The sequence below is a fragment of the Anolis carolinensis genome, chromosome 2, assembly GCF_035594765.1.
Source record: "Anolis carolinensis isolate JA03-04 chromosome 2, rAnoCar3.1.pri, whole genome shotgun sequence".
NCBI classification, from domain to species: Eukaryota; Metazoa; Chordata; class Lepidosauria; order Squamata; family Dactyloidae; genus Anolis; species Anolis carolinensis.
Window position 1 is genome coordinate 198,214,260 of NC_085842.1, and position 15,458 is coordinate 198,229,717.

Here is a 15,458-nt window from a genome sequence, read left to right on the forward strand (position 1 = left end):
ATTTAAAACATTAGGTAAAAGGTTTCCCCCAGTTTTAAGTCCAGTCGTGTCTGACTCTGGGGGTTGGTGCACATCCCCATTTCTAAGCTGAAGAGCTGGCATTGTCCATAGATACCTCCAAGGTCATGTGGCCAGCATGACTATTTGGAGCACCATTACATTCCCACCAGAGCAGTACGTATTGATCTACTCACATTTGCATGTTTTTGAACTGCTAGGTTGGCAGAAGCTGGGGCTAACATTGGGAGCTCACCCCACTCCCCGGATTCAAATTGCCAGCCTTTCAGTCAGCCAGTGTAGCAGCTCAGCAGTTTAACTCGCTGCACCACCGGGGGCTTAAAAACATTATATTACATTAAAAATCATGTCATCCATAGTCATAGTCCAGGCATTTCCATAGTCAATTCCATATTTTCCAGATCTGTCATTGCACTGCCCTATTCAGTATTTTCTGCTTCCCTTTTGGTTTCTCTATAATTTCAGACTTTCCTTCCAGTTTTATTAGTTTCTATATCTTCACTGTCCAATCTTCTATAGTTTGCACTGTCTATCATTTTCCATCATTGAGCATATAGGATTCCTGCCACTGCTAAAAAGGAAGAGTTACTCCTTTTATCTTGACTGTTTTAAATACATGTAGGTCTCTTGTTGGCGGAGCATTGAATCTACTCCAGGTTTTAGTCTGAACTTTAATAAACAATCTAGGGCGATGAAGCTTGTCTGCAAATTATGTTCAGTGTTTTAAAATTTGGACTTAGAGTTGGAGTGGATTTACTATCCCACTGACCTAGGAACTACCAACTAGCAGCTTATGGAAGTACTCAGGTGTCCAAAGCCAATGGTGAGCAAATGCACCAAAGAGATTGGATGACTGGCCATTTGCCTATAGTGTTATGAAATTTGGATGATGATTGGCCAGTGAACATCACTGTCAATTCTAGCTCTCTTTTAGAGCTTGCTTGTGTATGCTCAGGCAGCACCAGCCATCAATATTTACTGTTGGAGCTCTTACTTCTTTGCAAGCACTAATGCTATTTTCTTTTCCATTGTAGCAAAAGGGGAAATCATGGAGAAGCAGCACAATTACAAAATGGACAAAGTAAAAAAAAGTCCTACAGAATATGGCTTCCTGAGGTTTAAAATTTGGTGATTGGGGCTGCAGTGGCACAATGGGTTAATCCCTTGTGCTGCTGAACCGCTGACCTGAAGGTTGACAGTTGTAATCTACAGGATGGGGAGAGCTCCTGCTGTTAGCCCTAGGTCCTGCCAAACAAGCAGTTCGAAAAAAAGAAAATGTGAGTAGATCAATAGGTACCACCTTAGCAGGAAGGCAAAAAGATGCCCCATGCAATCATGCCGGCTATATGACCCGGAGGTGTATAAGGACAACGCAGCCTCCTTGACCTGGAAATGAGCACCGTCTCCATTGCAGGAAATGAAAAAAGAAGCCTTTGCTTTTGTCTGGGTATTTGTGTTTCATTGTATTTCATTGTAACAAGGCATTGAATGTTTGCTTCATATGCTGTAATCCGCTCTGAGACCCCCAGAGAGAAAGGCGGAATATAAATAAAGTATTATTATCATTATAATGATCACTATTATCATTATTATTTCATTGGTGTAGAGTTCAGTGGACTAGCAACTTTAGTGCCTAAACCTGCTATACCGCTACAGGTGGGTTATCTCCCCGCTCTTCTTGCTGATTCATCAGTCCTTGGTTCCGTAATTATACTTCTGCATACCCATGTAATCTTGCCTTCTTACACTGCTATTTCTTCTTTATTTTATTTTATTTTGTTGCACTTGTGCATGCCAGCATTTTTTCAAAAAGTGCAAATATGAATCATAAAATATAAAATTGAACCAAAACAGCCTATTTGGAAATAGCGTGGGGGACAGTGGAGGAGAATTGCGATCCCTAATGTCACTTTGCTGCTGCAATGCCATTATTAGAAGTGGAAGGAACCCATTGCACCAAGGTAAAAGATGGGAATACTGAGGGATTGGGGCTATAGTTGGGTTTTACCCTTTAAAAACTAGGGCAGAAGAATCACAGCAGGAGACAGCCTGGCAACAGGATGCACACAGCATGAAAGACTCACCAGAAAGAAAATAAGTCAATCATAGTAGCAAAGAGGGACTCAAAATGTCAGCATGGAAACACTAACAGAAATCTAGTTTCTGGTAAAATTCAGCTTTTCTCTGCATGGACAAAAACATCTACTCTTAAAAAGAGTCATGGAAATCAGCACTGCAGTAGAGTCTCACTTATCCAACATAAATGGACAGGCAGAACGTTGGATAAGTGAAAATGATGGATAATAAGGAGGGATTAAGTAAAAGACTATTAAACATCAAATTACTGGTATGTTATTATTTTACAAATCAAGTAACAAAACATCTGCCACTTGTTTGGGAGCGTGGCTGCACTTGTGTTGTTGGGCGTGTTGGCCCACTGTGCATTGCTGCCTAGACAAACAGATGTGGATCCGGGCGGGAGGCAGACTGTGTTGGATAATACAGAACGCTGGATGAGCGAAGGTTGGATAAGCAGGACTCCACTGTAATTCCCTTTAGCGATGGTTTCATATTTCTCCCCTATTCCACTGAATTAATTTTATAGAAGTATGGCACTATCCTTTTAACTTTTGACATTCTTTGGTTTCTACTTTTATGCCAGTTTAGCCTGAAATGCGATCGTCCTTAGAGGCACAGGACACCTTTGCCTAGAGCAGTGGTTCCCAACTTTTGGAACTCCAGGAGTTTTGGATATGTAGCGAATCAGTGGAGTTTCATTCCCACAGCATTGCACTGGGCAAGGAAGTTTAAAAGTTTCCAACCAACACATTACTATAGGGCTTGTAAAGTCCTAAAGTCTCCTTACACACAGGACTTCTCCATGGATTTTCAGTGGTTCTTAACCTGTGGGTCCCCAGGTGTTTTGGCCTGCAACTCCCAGAAATCCCAGCCAGCTTACCAGCTGTTAGGAACTGTGGAAGCTGAAGTCCAAAACACAGGCCCAAAGGTTGAGAACCACTGGCCTAGAGTGTCAGGCAAAGGTCTCCCCTCATTGCTTGCTATGCAATTATTTTAACTGGAGCAGCCAAAGACTCAATCTGTAATTGTCATTTTATATTTATCCACTGAGATCTGCTTTGTTGGAAAACATTTAAAGAAGATGGGTGAAAAGCTTAAGTAACAAAAAGTTCTTCACAGGACTCAAGAAAGAGTTTTTAAAAGGAAACACTTATAAGAATGGCTTCACTCACTTTTTCCTTTTGCAGAGGGTTCCAATTCAATGACATTCACAAGTGTTCTTCGCATCCCTTCAGGCTGGCAAAGAAGAAAGTACAATGTTCATGATGAAGATCTCACCAAAAATAAAATTAGGCAATCACAGCAGCAAAAAGGAACTACAATGGCAACATGGAATCACTTACCCCCACCTAGTTACTGGTTTTATTTATTTTGTGTCAAAAGCATTGCATAGTTACTGGTTAAAACACAATTTTGCTCTGCATGGACTTGCCTAAACACCTTTAAAAACCATAGTTGAAATCAGAGCTTTTAAAAATCCTTGATCATTGCCCAGCAATGGGCAAATTAATGGGCTTTATTTCTTCTCTTTTTAAATGGCTGGTTTCATACTTCTGACTTATGATACTTAAGTTAATTTTATCTAACTCTGGCACCATCTCTTTGTTTTTCTTTCACTGCTGGTTTAATTTGACTGTGTATTGGAATAATATTTTTATTTTTCTCATCTCAGTCCTCTTGATAGAACATAAAGGGCAGTGTCGGCCTGTTCAAGCTGTGTCTGTTCCCACTGTACAGCTTGAGTCTGAAGTTCAGGAAGGGAATGAGACTTCAATTGAGGGGCTTGGGCTGGAATTAAGAGTTAACAAGAGGCCTGAGCAACCAGAATTAAGTGTAAATGAGCAAGGTTCAGATGAGAGGCCTGAGCAAGGGGAAGTGTTGGGGGAAGACCTTTCACCAAATTCTGCAAAGTTATAGTCTGGTAGTGACTTAGAGGCTGTTTCTCCAGGTGGCAGTGAGAAGATAACCTTGAACCGAAGGCAGTTTTACAACAAAGATAAGAAAGTCTCTCAAAAACTCAGACGATCTGCTCGTTTACAACAGAAAAAAAGATAATAATCAGTCAGCTGCCTTGAAGGGAAAAAAGAATGCCTTTCTCACAGTCTGGGATTTTGGGGAAGATTTTTATTGATTGATGCAGTTTTGTTTTCCAGTTGAGGCAACTTTGCTTTACCTCTAAGGTTCCTGTTTCCTAGTGCTCCGTGTTTCCAAGGATATTTTCTAGTTCCAGTTGGCTTTTGGGATTTAATGTTTGCTTTTTGAATTACTTTACCCAAGCTTTGCCTATGGTTTTGTTTTGCTATGTTTCCTGTTTTCACCTGCCTTGCTCCGTGGAATTTCTACAGTTTGATTGTTTGGATTTAAACCGAAACTTTAAAGACATTTTTACTGAATACTTTTTGGATTGTATTTTTTACTATTTTTAACTGCCTTACTTTTATATAATCTACAATAAACTGCTTGCTATTTTATCGGTGTGTTGCTTATAGTCAAAGGGATTTCTGCCTTGGAGAGCGACACGTAAATAAATATAAAGAGCTATGAACATTTTATATCCTTGATATGCCCCTTTCAAAAATCAACAAAAAACAACAACAGGGACAGAGAAGATGAGCAGAGTGACAAGACCGTTCTTGGCCACAGTCCCTCTTTCTGCTGATTTCATAGGAGGGCCAGATATTATACTTACCACAACCCGGAGCTTCTTCTTCACACCGTCGGACACCATGACGTTCCAGACAGCCGCTTTAACCTCAATGTCATGAAATCCCAACTCAAGAGGGACCAACACAAATGGCACTGCCGTGGAGGACTGACCCCTGATAGTGATATCATGCCTGTAGCGCTGCTTGGCAGTGGAAGCACTGCAGAAGGCCGGGTTGTGAATCAGCTCCACTCGCACCTGGGGACAAAAGAGAGAATGAAGGGGTCTTTCAAAGCAGTGCAAACAAACAACTAAGTAAAACAGACCAAGGGAGAAGACAGTTCCTTTCCTCGTATATTGGCTCTTTCGTTTGAGCAGCTACCTAATATCTATTACTGTATATACTCGAGTATAAGCCTAGTTTTTCAGCCCTTTTTTTAGGGCTGAAAAAGCTCCCCTCGGCTTATACTCGAGTGAGGATCTTGGCTGGCTTATGTTCGGGTCGGCTTATACTCAAGTATATAGGTAATCAGACATTCTTATCTTATTAAAGTCTTATTATTATTATCATAAATTACAATTTTATGTAAACATTCAAAAACATTTAACCTATTGATGCCTCAAATAATGTAATTTTATTAGTACAGTAGAGTCTCGCTTATCCAAAGTAAACGGGCCGCAGAACGTTGGATAAGCGAATATGTTGGATAATAAGGAGAGATTAAGGAAAAGCCTATTAAACATCAAATTAGATTATGATTTTACAAATTAAGCACCAAAACATCATGTTAGACAACAAATTTGACAGAAAAAGTAGTTCAATACGCAGTAATGCTATGTAGTAATTACTGTATTTACGAATTTAGCACCAAAATATCATGATGTATTTAAAACATTGATTACAAAAATGCGTTGGATAATCCAGAATGTTGGATAAGAGAGTGTTGGATAAGTGAGACTCTACTGTATCTATTTTTATTTTTGAAATTTGCCAGTAGCTGCTGCATTTCCCACCCTCGTCTTATACTCAAGTCAATAGGTTTTCCCAATTTTGTGATAAAATTAGGTGCCTCGGCTTATATTCGGGTCGGCTTATGCTTGAGTATATACGGTATGTTTCAGCCTCCACATTTAGCTTTATTTCTATCCAGACCATCAAGTCAGAGCCAACCAGTAAGATAAATGAAAAAATTATGATGAAACTAAGGAAAAGTAACTTAGAAATGAGGTAAAATAATGGTGGCATGAGTGGCAGGATGAGATTTTTTAAAAAACAGATGTGCCAACCAGAGAGCAGAAAGGTAATTGAGGAGGCCTGGAAAGAGTCAGGCTGAACCAGTTGATAATAGAGTGCTTATTATCAGCTTTGACTGGTACACCAGCTGCACACCTTCCTAGAATCCAAGGGCCTAAAGTTGGTGGTGTACATGCTCATAAACTCAACGTTGGACTTCTGCAATATGCTTTACATTGGGCTACTCCTGTACCAAGTTTGGAAACTCCAATTAGTTCAAACATGGCAGCCACATTGGTTACAGGAAGACCTAGGAGTGAGCATATCTCCCTTATACTAAAGTCACTCCACTGATTGCCAATTAGTTTTCGAGCAAGGTACAAAGAGTAGGTTTTGACTTACATGGATTTGGGACCAGGTTACCTACAGAAGTGCCTTCTCTCCTATTATATATTTTTATATTTCATACAACTTCATTATTCGACTGTATGTTCCATGATATCTGATTAACAGATTATCAGCCATTATTTTTACTCTACTTTAACTTATATGTATACATAACTTTATATGTATAAATATGTATTATGTTGTTAAAATGGCACTGAATGTTTGCCATTTTTTATGTTTTATGTCAGGAAGCTGCACTGATTCCCTCTGGAGAGATAGGGCGGGTTAAAAATAAACTTCATTTTTATAGAATAAAGAAATAGATAGAAAAAAATTTAGAAATGAGAAACATGGATAGACTTACTTTCCTAATTACTAAAAATAATGGGAACCCAATAGAAGAGACACATTGGAGACAAGTTACAGAATATCTCAAACAAGATTATAAAAAGATAAAGATATGAAGAAGATTAGAAAAATGTTAAATAGACCGGAAAAGACATCGGGGAGAGATTGAAATAGAAAGCAGTAGAAGAAGGAAAGGAAAAAACCTCTGGAAAGATGACAGGAAGTCAAATTTTAAATATTTCTATTATTTTTTCTTTTTTTTCTTTTTTTTCTTCTTTATCTTTTTCATTATTTTTATCTGTTCTTGTTTTTTATTATCATTATTATTACTATATGTGGAATACAGTACAAATACCAATACAGATGATTTTAAAACTTTTATTATAGTTATTTTTTATCATAATCTGTCACTTAGGACACTTAGGTCCTTTGGGAAGCATTTACTTCAACTAGCCAGGACGACTGGCAACTGTTGCCAAGATCTTTTCCGCAGAGGTGATGACTAGGGAATGACTTGCTGGATGAGATCTAAATGGGCTAAACAGTTAAAGAAATATCCATCTCTTCCAGCAGGCCTAACCAGTCAATTCTGAACTATGAATTTTAAATTTATATTTTATTAGTATTGGTGTTTTAATCCTTGTTATGTGTTTTTAATATATGCGTTTAATGGTACTTTGTTTCATCTACGTATTCATCTGAGTCCCCCAGGGATGAGAAGAGTGGTATAGAAATTCAATAAATAAATAAATATGTTAACTATCTTGTACTCCGCCATGAGCCAGAGCAATAGATGAATCCATTCATGGGTTCCAGTCCCTATGCAAAGCCAAAATATTGCAATAAATCAATAAAGTTAAAGGCCGTTTCTTATCAACAGTGTTTATATCATCTCTTTATTTCTCCCTGCTCACCTACCGCCCCATGGCTTGCTCCTCACTGTTAGAAGCTACAAAGCCCTTTAAAAGCCCAAAACATACCTTGATTGGATCTGGTGCATAGTTGTAGAGAACAGCTCGAATCTCCACCTGCTCATTCCTGACTACTGAGTAAGGGCACCTTAGGTCCATAAAGAAGTCTTTCATGACAGTTATTTCATAAGGATCAGCCACACAGATGCCTGTACGGAAGATAAACAAAGAAAGAAGTAGTTTGAGAATCAAAAGGAGTCATGCGCAAAGGATTTGTCCCTTGAAGCTGTTATCTTGCAGCATTCCCACAACCATAGATACTGGCAACTTACCAATAGCAACATAGTATAGTCACCCTGTTCAGTGCACCATAGTTGACATTGTACAATGTGATATCTTGTAAGTGCAAAATCCCATGGTTGCACTTCTGGGTGGGTGCCGTAATTCCACCCTCTCTCTGTACCACTTCCCCTACTTTTTTAATTTTTAAAAGATACAGTAGAGTCTCACTTATCCAAGCTAAACGGGCCGGCAGAAGCTTGGATAAGCGAATATCTTGGATAATAAGGAGGCATTAAGGAAAAGCCTATTAAACATCAAATTAGGTTATAACTACAGAAAAGGTAGTTCAATACGCAGTAATGTTATGTTGCAATTACTGTATTTACAAATTTAGACCCAAAATATCAGGATATATTGAAAACATTGACTACAAAAATTGCTTGGATTATCCAGAAGCTTGGATAAGCGAGGCTTGGATAAGTGAGACTCTACTGTACTTCGTAATTACACAAAGTGTAGATACAAATGGGGGGGAAATCATTTTTAAACAATGAGAGAAGAGGACAATCCCACTCCCTTATGTCAACAGCATGCTGCCACAGAATTGTCCAGGATCACTGCATCAGGTAGGTTGTGGCACTATGGCACAATCTGGAACTACTGATAGATTTTGGCAATCAGCAGCTCCCAACAACAGATATCACACAACTTTTTTTTGCCAGTTTGATAAAGTCTCAAATCTCTTTCATAAAGGTTCACAAGATAGGCTGGATGCAGCCTAGCATCATCTCCATGGTAGTTTCCGCTCCGGACTACCAAGGATGCTTTACCTTTTGTTTCTGAAACACTCACAGCCAACACCTCCCAGGTTGTGATGGAGTCCTTCAGGTAAAAAGACACTACCTTGGATGAGATCCTAAGTACAAGAAGAAAGGTGCCTTGTCATATCTGGAAGCAGGAATTACAATATGTAGGCTAAGGTGGAAAATAGATATGCTAATGTATATATGGCTATTACGGGGCATATACCCTGTTTCCCCGAAATAAGACATCCCCGAAAAATAAGACCTAGTAGAAGTTTTGCTGAATTGCTAAATATAAGGCCTCCCCCGAAAGTAAGACCTAGCAAAGTTTTTGTTTGGAAGCATGCCTAGCGCCTGCCAAACAGAACACCAGAGCATTCAGGATTGGTAAGTGTACATACCAGTTGAACATAGAAATAATGGTGGTAACAAGAAATTATTGATAGGATTCAGAGTTTGTCTGGTTATGTTGGTTTGTGATGACAACTACTGTACAGTATATGATAAATGTTCATTTTTTGTTCAACAATAAATGTGAATTCTTCTTCATAGAAAAATAAGACAACCCCTGAAAATAAGACCTAGCACATCTTTGGGAGCAAAAATTAATATAAGACACTGTTTTATTTTCGGGGAAACACGGTACTTCTTACTAACATCTAGACAACTTCTCCATTTCTTTATTTGACAACTTTCCATTTGTCCCTGCCGGTGACCACCAGTGAAATAGAGTGGCAATAGGAAACAGATTAGGACATAGGAAAGCTTTCCCAGGAATCTCAAAGAAGGAAAGTGTCCACAGGGTGGTTGTGTGTTTTTCAGGCTGTATGGCCATGTTCCAGAAGTATTCTCTCCTAACGTTTCACCCACATCTATGGCAGGCATCCTCAGAGGTTGTGATAATAATAAGAATGATTGGAGAATTCTGGAGCAACACTCACTGATCTAATGTCAAAACTGATTTTGGATGGATTAATTCTATGGGACAAATCTATTTGCATTCAGTAGGCTGATGTATAGAGAACACAGAAGATGCTTACCCTTGATCATTTGGAGGATCAGTCAGCACTTTCGTTTCCCACAACCAACTCTCTGGAAATTCAGTCCTGGAGACAATATCATCCTCTTCTATAATAAACTCCTCATTGTCACCTAGGAAAACAGAAGACAGATTGTGATTATCTTGGTACTGTGATTTCTGCTGAAAAGGGATGATACAGATTCAAATGTTTTTTAAACTTCCTTGTTCAAAGCAAGAATGAAGATATGGCCTGGGGTGAATAATGAACATGTGATGCAGCACCCTTGCCTTTCCCTTTTATCCCACTGAGTATGGAGCCTCCGGTGGCCTAGGGGATAAAAGCCTTGTGACTTGAAGGTTGGGTTGCTGACCTGAAGGTTGCCAGGTTTGAATCCACCTGGGAAGAGCGTGGATGAGCTCCCTCTATCAGCTCCAGCTCCATGTGGGGACATGAGAGAAGCCTCCCATAAGGATGGTAAAACATCAAAACATCCGGGCGCCCCCTGGGCAACGTCCTTGCAGACGGCCAATTCGCTCACTCCAGAAGCAACTCAGGTTGCTTCTGACACGAAAAAAAAAATCCCACTGAGTCTCCGTCTACTTTTAAAAAAATTAATGAAATATTAAGGAAATGTAAGGATTTACTTTGATAGCTACTAGGAGTATGCAAAATTTCAGGGGGCAATTAGTAAGTCGTATAAGTTTTTATAAATTCATACTAACGAACGAACTGTCCTTACAATTTAAAATTGAGCCCCTCCGAATTGAAACAAAAGAAAACAGTTCCCTTGGGATTCCAGGAAAAAAAATCCCTAAATTTCGTTAATATTTCATTCATTTTTTTCAGAGTAGACTGAGACTAAGTGGGATAAAAGGGAAAGGCAAGGGAACTGCATCACATGCTCTTTCTCAGCCAATTACAGTTTGGACTCCAAATCCCAGGATTCCCTGCTCTAATTGGGAACAGCAGCTGCATCTGTTTTTCTTCTTCTTGCAAGCTGTGTTTCCTCTCCTCCTCTTAGTAAAAGAGAGAGAAAATTGTAAAAATATCCTAAAAATCAGTGGATGAGCGAAATGTTCTGAAACTTTGGGGCAGGGGGTCTTAGAGTAGTAAATGTGTAGCAAGTTTCATTGTGATAGTCCTAAAGCCGAGGGAGGAGCTCCATCAGTATCCTCATTGGCGTGAATGGGTGAATAACATAATGAAAAACGTTTTCAGAACTCTATAATAATTCTGACATGGACCCCTTGCATTTTTTCAAAACACTTAAGAATCTAATCGGGGTCTTGTAATTTTTGTTTTGAGTCGTGCACACCCCTAGTAGCTAGCTATTTAAATATTTTTATTGATACTGTATTGATTTTCATACAATTGGGGTGAAATTAAAATCAAGAACAGGAAAGAAGGGGAAATCGGGAAAAGGGGAAGGAAGGAAAGAAAAGGAGAAGAAAAAAAGGGGGAAGAGACTTTGAGATATGAGATGGATAAAGAGAGAAAAAGAGAAAAGAAAAAAATTAAGAGAAACAGAAAAAAGAAAAAACACATCTAAAGATCAATCTAGAAAAGACACAAGCCATAATGAAAAACATTTCAAAGGAAAGGCAAGCCTGTCTCACAGCAAATGCAGACTGAAATTAAGTACAGTAAAGTCTCACTTATCCAAGCTAAACGGGCTGGCAGAAGCTTGGATAAACAAATATCTTGGATAATAAGGAGGGATTAAGAAAAAGCCTATTAAACATCAAATTAGGTTATGATTTTACAAATTAAGCACCAAAACATCATGTTATACAACAAATTTGACAGAAAAAGCAGTTCAATACACAGTAATGTTATGTATTTATGAATTTAGCACCAAAATATCACGATATATTGAAATCATTGACTACAAAAATGCATTGGATAATCCAGAACCTTGGATAAGCGAGTCTTGGATATGTGAGACTCTACTGTACAAAAATAAAGTACCTCGGTATCTATATTTCAACTATGAATTCCCACTTATTAAAAAAATAACTATGAAAAGAGTTGGAAGGAGATCAAAAAGGACCTAACAAATTGGACTACCCTCAAGTTATCACTTTCAGGAAGAATTGTGTCCTTAAAAATGGATGTCCTACCTAAACTACTCTATCTTTTCCAAAATTTACCAATTTACATACACAGAAACCTTTTACAGAGTGGCAAAAAGATATATCAAAATTTATTTGCAGGGTAAAAATTGAGAATTAACTTTTAAAATCTGACAGACAACAGAAGCAGAGTAGGAATGAATCTTCCTGATTTCTGACTATATTACGAAGCATGTGCCTTAACCTGGATAACAGACTGGGTACTTCTGAACAAGGAAAAAAACTTGAACTTAGAGGGATTTGACCTAACAATGGGTTGGCATTTGTACGTATGATATGAAAAAATCTAAACAGAAAAGAATTTCAAGAATCATTTTATTAGATCCTCTCTAATTAAGATTTGGGAGAAGTATAAGGTACGAATGTTCCCCAAAACACCATTGTGGGTCTCCCCACTTGAAGCATTACAGAGAAGGACAATAGGGAATATGAAATGGCATACAAATGAAGAAATATTAAACAGACAGGGAAAAGACTACAATTTAAAATCTTAGGAAGAAATTAATGAAACAGTTAAGAACCTCAATATAGGCAAATAAAAGAGAAATACATTAAGGACAAACACAAAGGATTCATGGAAAAAGATTCTTATTGGGAAAAAACACTAGAAGCGGGGGGGGGGGGATTTATAAGAAACTGCTAGAGTGGACCACAGAGACTGAACAAATCAAAGATTGTATGATTAATTGGGCCCGAAATATAGGTAGATCAATTAATTATGAAGAATGGGAAACAATCTGGAACAGGAAGATAAAATGTACATACGCCACAGACGAAAGAGAACTAATACAAGGTGATTTACAGATAGTACATAACACCGAAACATTATAATAAGACAATGCAAACAAAATGCTGGAAATGTCAAGAGCACAAGGGATCATTCTACCATATGTGGTGGGTATGCAACAGAACTAAAAAATATTGGAAAGGAAAACACGAAAAGTGTCAGAAAATAATGAAAATAAAGTTTTAAATGAAACCAGAATTTTACCTGCTAGGCATAACAGACGTGAATTTAGAAAAGAATGAAGAAATTATAGTAAACTATCTGGTAATTGCTGCAAGAATTGCCTTCGCAAAGATTTGGAGAACAAAGGAGATTCCAACAACAGACCAGTAGGCACTAAAGATATGGGAAATAAGAAATATGGACAGACTAACCTATCTACTAAAGAAACACCAAGGGAAAACAATCAGAGAAACGGACTGGACAGCAGTAATGGAATATATGACAAATAGAAAAAAAGCAATAGAACAAAGACAAAACTAAAGGCAGAAGAGGGATGGTGGATGAATAGAGGAGAGGAAACAATGAAAACGACAAATCGAAGAAAGACTCCTCCAAAGGCGACTGGAAACACGTCAATTACCTCTTTCCTCTTTCCTTTCACCTATTTAAGTACAGTAGAGTCTCACTTATACAACACTCACTTATACAACGTTCTGGATTATCCAACGCATTTTTGTAGTCAATGTTTTAAATACATCATGATATTTTGGTGCTAAATTCGTAAATACAGTAATTACTACATAGCATTACTGTGTACTGAACTACTTTTTCTGCAAAATTTGTTGTATAACATGATGTTTTGGGGCTTAATTTGTAAAACCATAACCTAATTTGATGTTTAATAGGCTTTTCCTTAATCTCTCCTTATTATCCAGCATATTCGCTTATCCAACGTTCTGCCGGCCCGTTTACATTGGATAAGCGAGACTCTACTGTATATACATTACCAGTAGCTAGCTACTGCTTATGGTCTCTGTGGTTTCCATATTTTCTGCCATTATATGTCTGATATGGAAAGACTGTAACAGAAGTACTGAAGTTCATAAAATGCATTTCTACACTGATGAGTGTGACTAATGGACAAACCTTGCCACCACAGAGAAACCAATACAGTGGTCTCACCTTTTCTCAAGGGCAGCCTCATCCTTAGACAATGTTCTTAGAGAATTAATGTACACGCAGTATACATCAATATTTTCCCATTTTACCCTCTTCAGAATGTCTACAAAATCATTCTTCTGCATGTCTAGACAAGACCTTAATCAAGATCATGCTCAATTTAAATTCTTCACCTTTCAATCCCTTGGCTGACTCCATATACATCATGGAAAACAAATCCCCAATTTCATTATTTTTTAAAAAAACAATCACCTTTTAATTCATTCATATTTTATACACACACATGCACACATACATACACACAGATGTGATATTGACTTGCATAGAGCTTTGCAATGAAAAAAAGGAAGTTCTACTTGCTTCTTGCGAGTTGCAGTTCTTCCTCTCGTTGATTCTGATCTCGTATGCCTTTGATATAATTGCAGCATTCAAGGAAAACAGTCTTGCACTCATTTTGATCATCAATGTATTCTGCACGCTTTTCACAGCTGTATCCCATGGGATTTTCAAACATGCCATCTTCACAACACTTTCTGATCTTCTTGTCAGCATACTGGGACGCTGGAATATATATAACGTTTATGAAGCATCCAAAATGTTTCCTCTAAACTACTCTTGCTAAACAGGAGAGAAAACATTGCAGAAATATAGATCAATGATATCCAACCAAAGTTTGAATATCCTTTTTCTAGCCAGCTTCCAGAAATATATGAACATGATTTTACTAAATATTATATACTGCAAGTTGTTTAACTTTCAGATGCTGCATCCCTGACTGATGTCCATGTTATCCATTTGATAATCCATCATTTTATCGATCAGTATAGATATTATAGTATATAGTACTGTTTAGCCAGCATTGCACCACCTGATATCCGCCGGAAAGTAGCAGCCAGCAATGAAAGGACCAAGGTATTGACATCTCTGATCCACCCCCTGTTCTAGTATCAGCCAGCACACCAATGCCTTGAATTAAGAAATAGTTTTTTAAGATCTACAGAGATTCTCACAGGAACACTTCAGCAAGTGAGAGTCCAAAAGTGGCAGGCTAAAACCAGGAATCTCAATCAGGGGCTGACGTCAGATGAGAGACTCCCTCCTGGGTAGATGCTTATAATGTAGTTCAATGTCATTAAACTGCATTATATGGGCCTACACAGACCATACAATGCAACGTCAATCTGCATTATACGCCAGTGTATATATAATCTGCGCCTGGTATTGTCCTCTCTGGCTGGCAGGTGCTTCCTAAGACTTGAGACACAGATTTTTCCCAGCTTTGCAACTTAAGATACTTCTGGGGACTGGATCTAGGCCACTTGTCTATGGCACTCAATCTGATCAGCACAGCAAACTGACATCTTTACGAGACCGCCAGGAGTTTTGCTGAGCAATGTTCTCACATGCTAAGACGAAAACTGGTCCCTCTAGTGCAGTATCACCTACAGTGTTGGGCAATAACCCTCCAAAGAGGGTTTGAATAGGCTTGAATAGTCTTCCAGTCTAGTGCATATTTTTCAACAAAATTCATTCAAGCTCAAATATTCTCGTTCCCTGGGGTCTTAACACATACCTTTACCAGTTTTAGACTCCAGTAACTGTATGGAGCGACGGCGTCTCCGTTTGGCAACCTGAGGGCACTTCAGATCTGGGGAAGGTTAAAAGAAGACATTGTTGCCTTGACATGGA

At 38.3% G+C, this 15,458-nt stretch overlaps 1 protein-coding gene across 1 annotated transcript in view; it reads right to left on the reverse strand.

The window, feature by feature from the left end:
* c3 (complement C3) overlaps positions 1-15,458 on the reverse strand; it is a 79,783-nt gene that overhangs the window by 24,187 nt on the left and 40,138 nt on the right. Inside the window, exons 16-22 of the mRNA XM_003216747.4 lie at positions 15,343-15,417; positions 14,130-14,330; positions 9,747-9,858; positions 8,734-8,819; positions 7,691-7,830; positions 4,787-4,999; positions 3,270-3,333 (exon numbers count right to left, since the gene is read on the reverse strand). Of these exons, the coding sequence (XP_003216795.1) occupies positions 3,270-3,333; positions 4,787-4,999; positions 7,691-7,830; positions 8,734-8,819; positions 9,747-9,858; positions 14,130-14,330; positions 15,343-15,417 (891 nt within the window). The remainder of the gene's footprint in view (positions 1-3,269; positions 3,334-4,786; positions 5,000-7,690; positions 7,831-8,733; positions 8,820-9,746; positions 9,859-14,129; positions 14,331-15,342; positions 15,418-15,458) is intronic.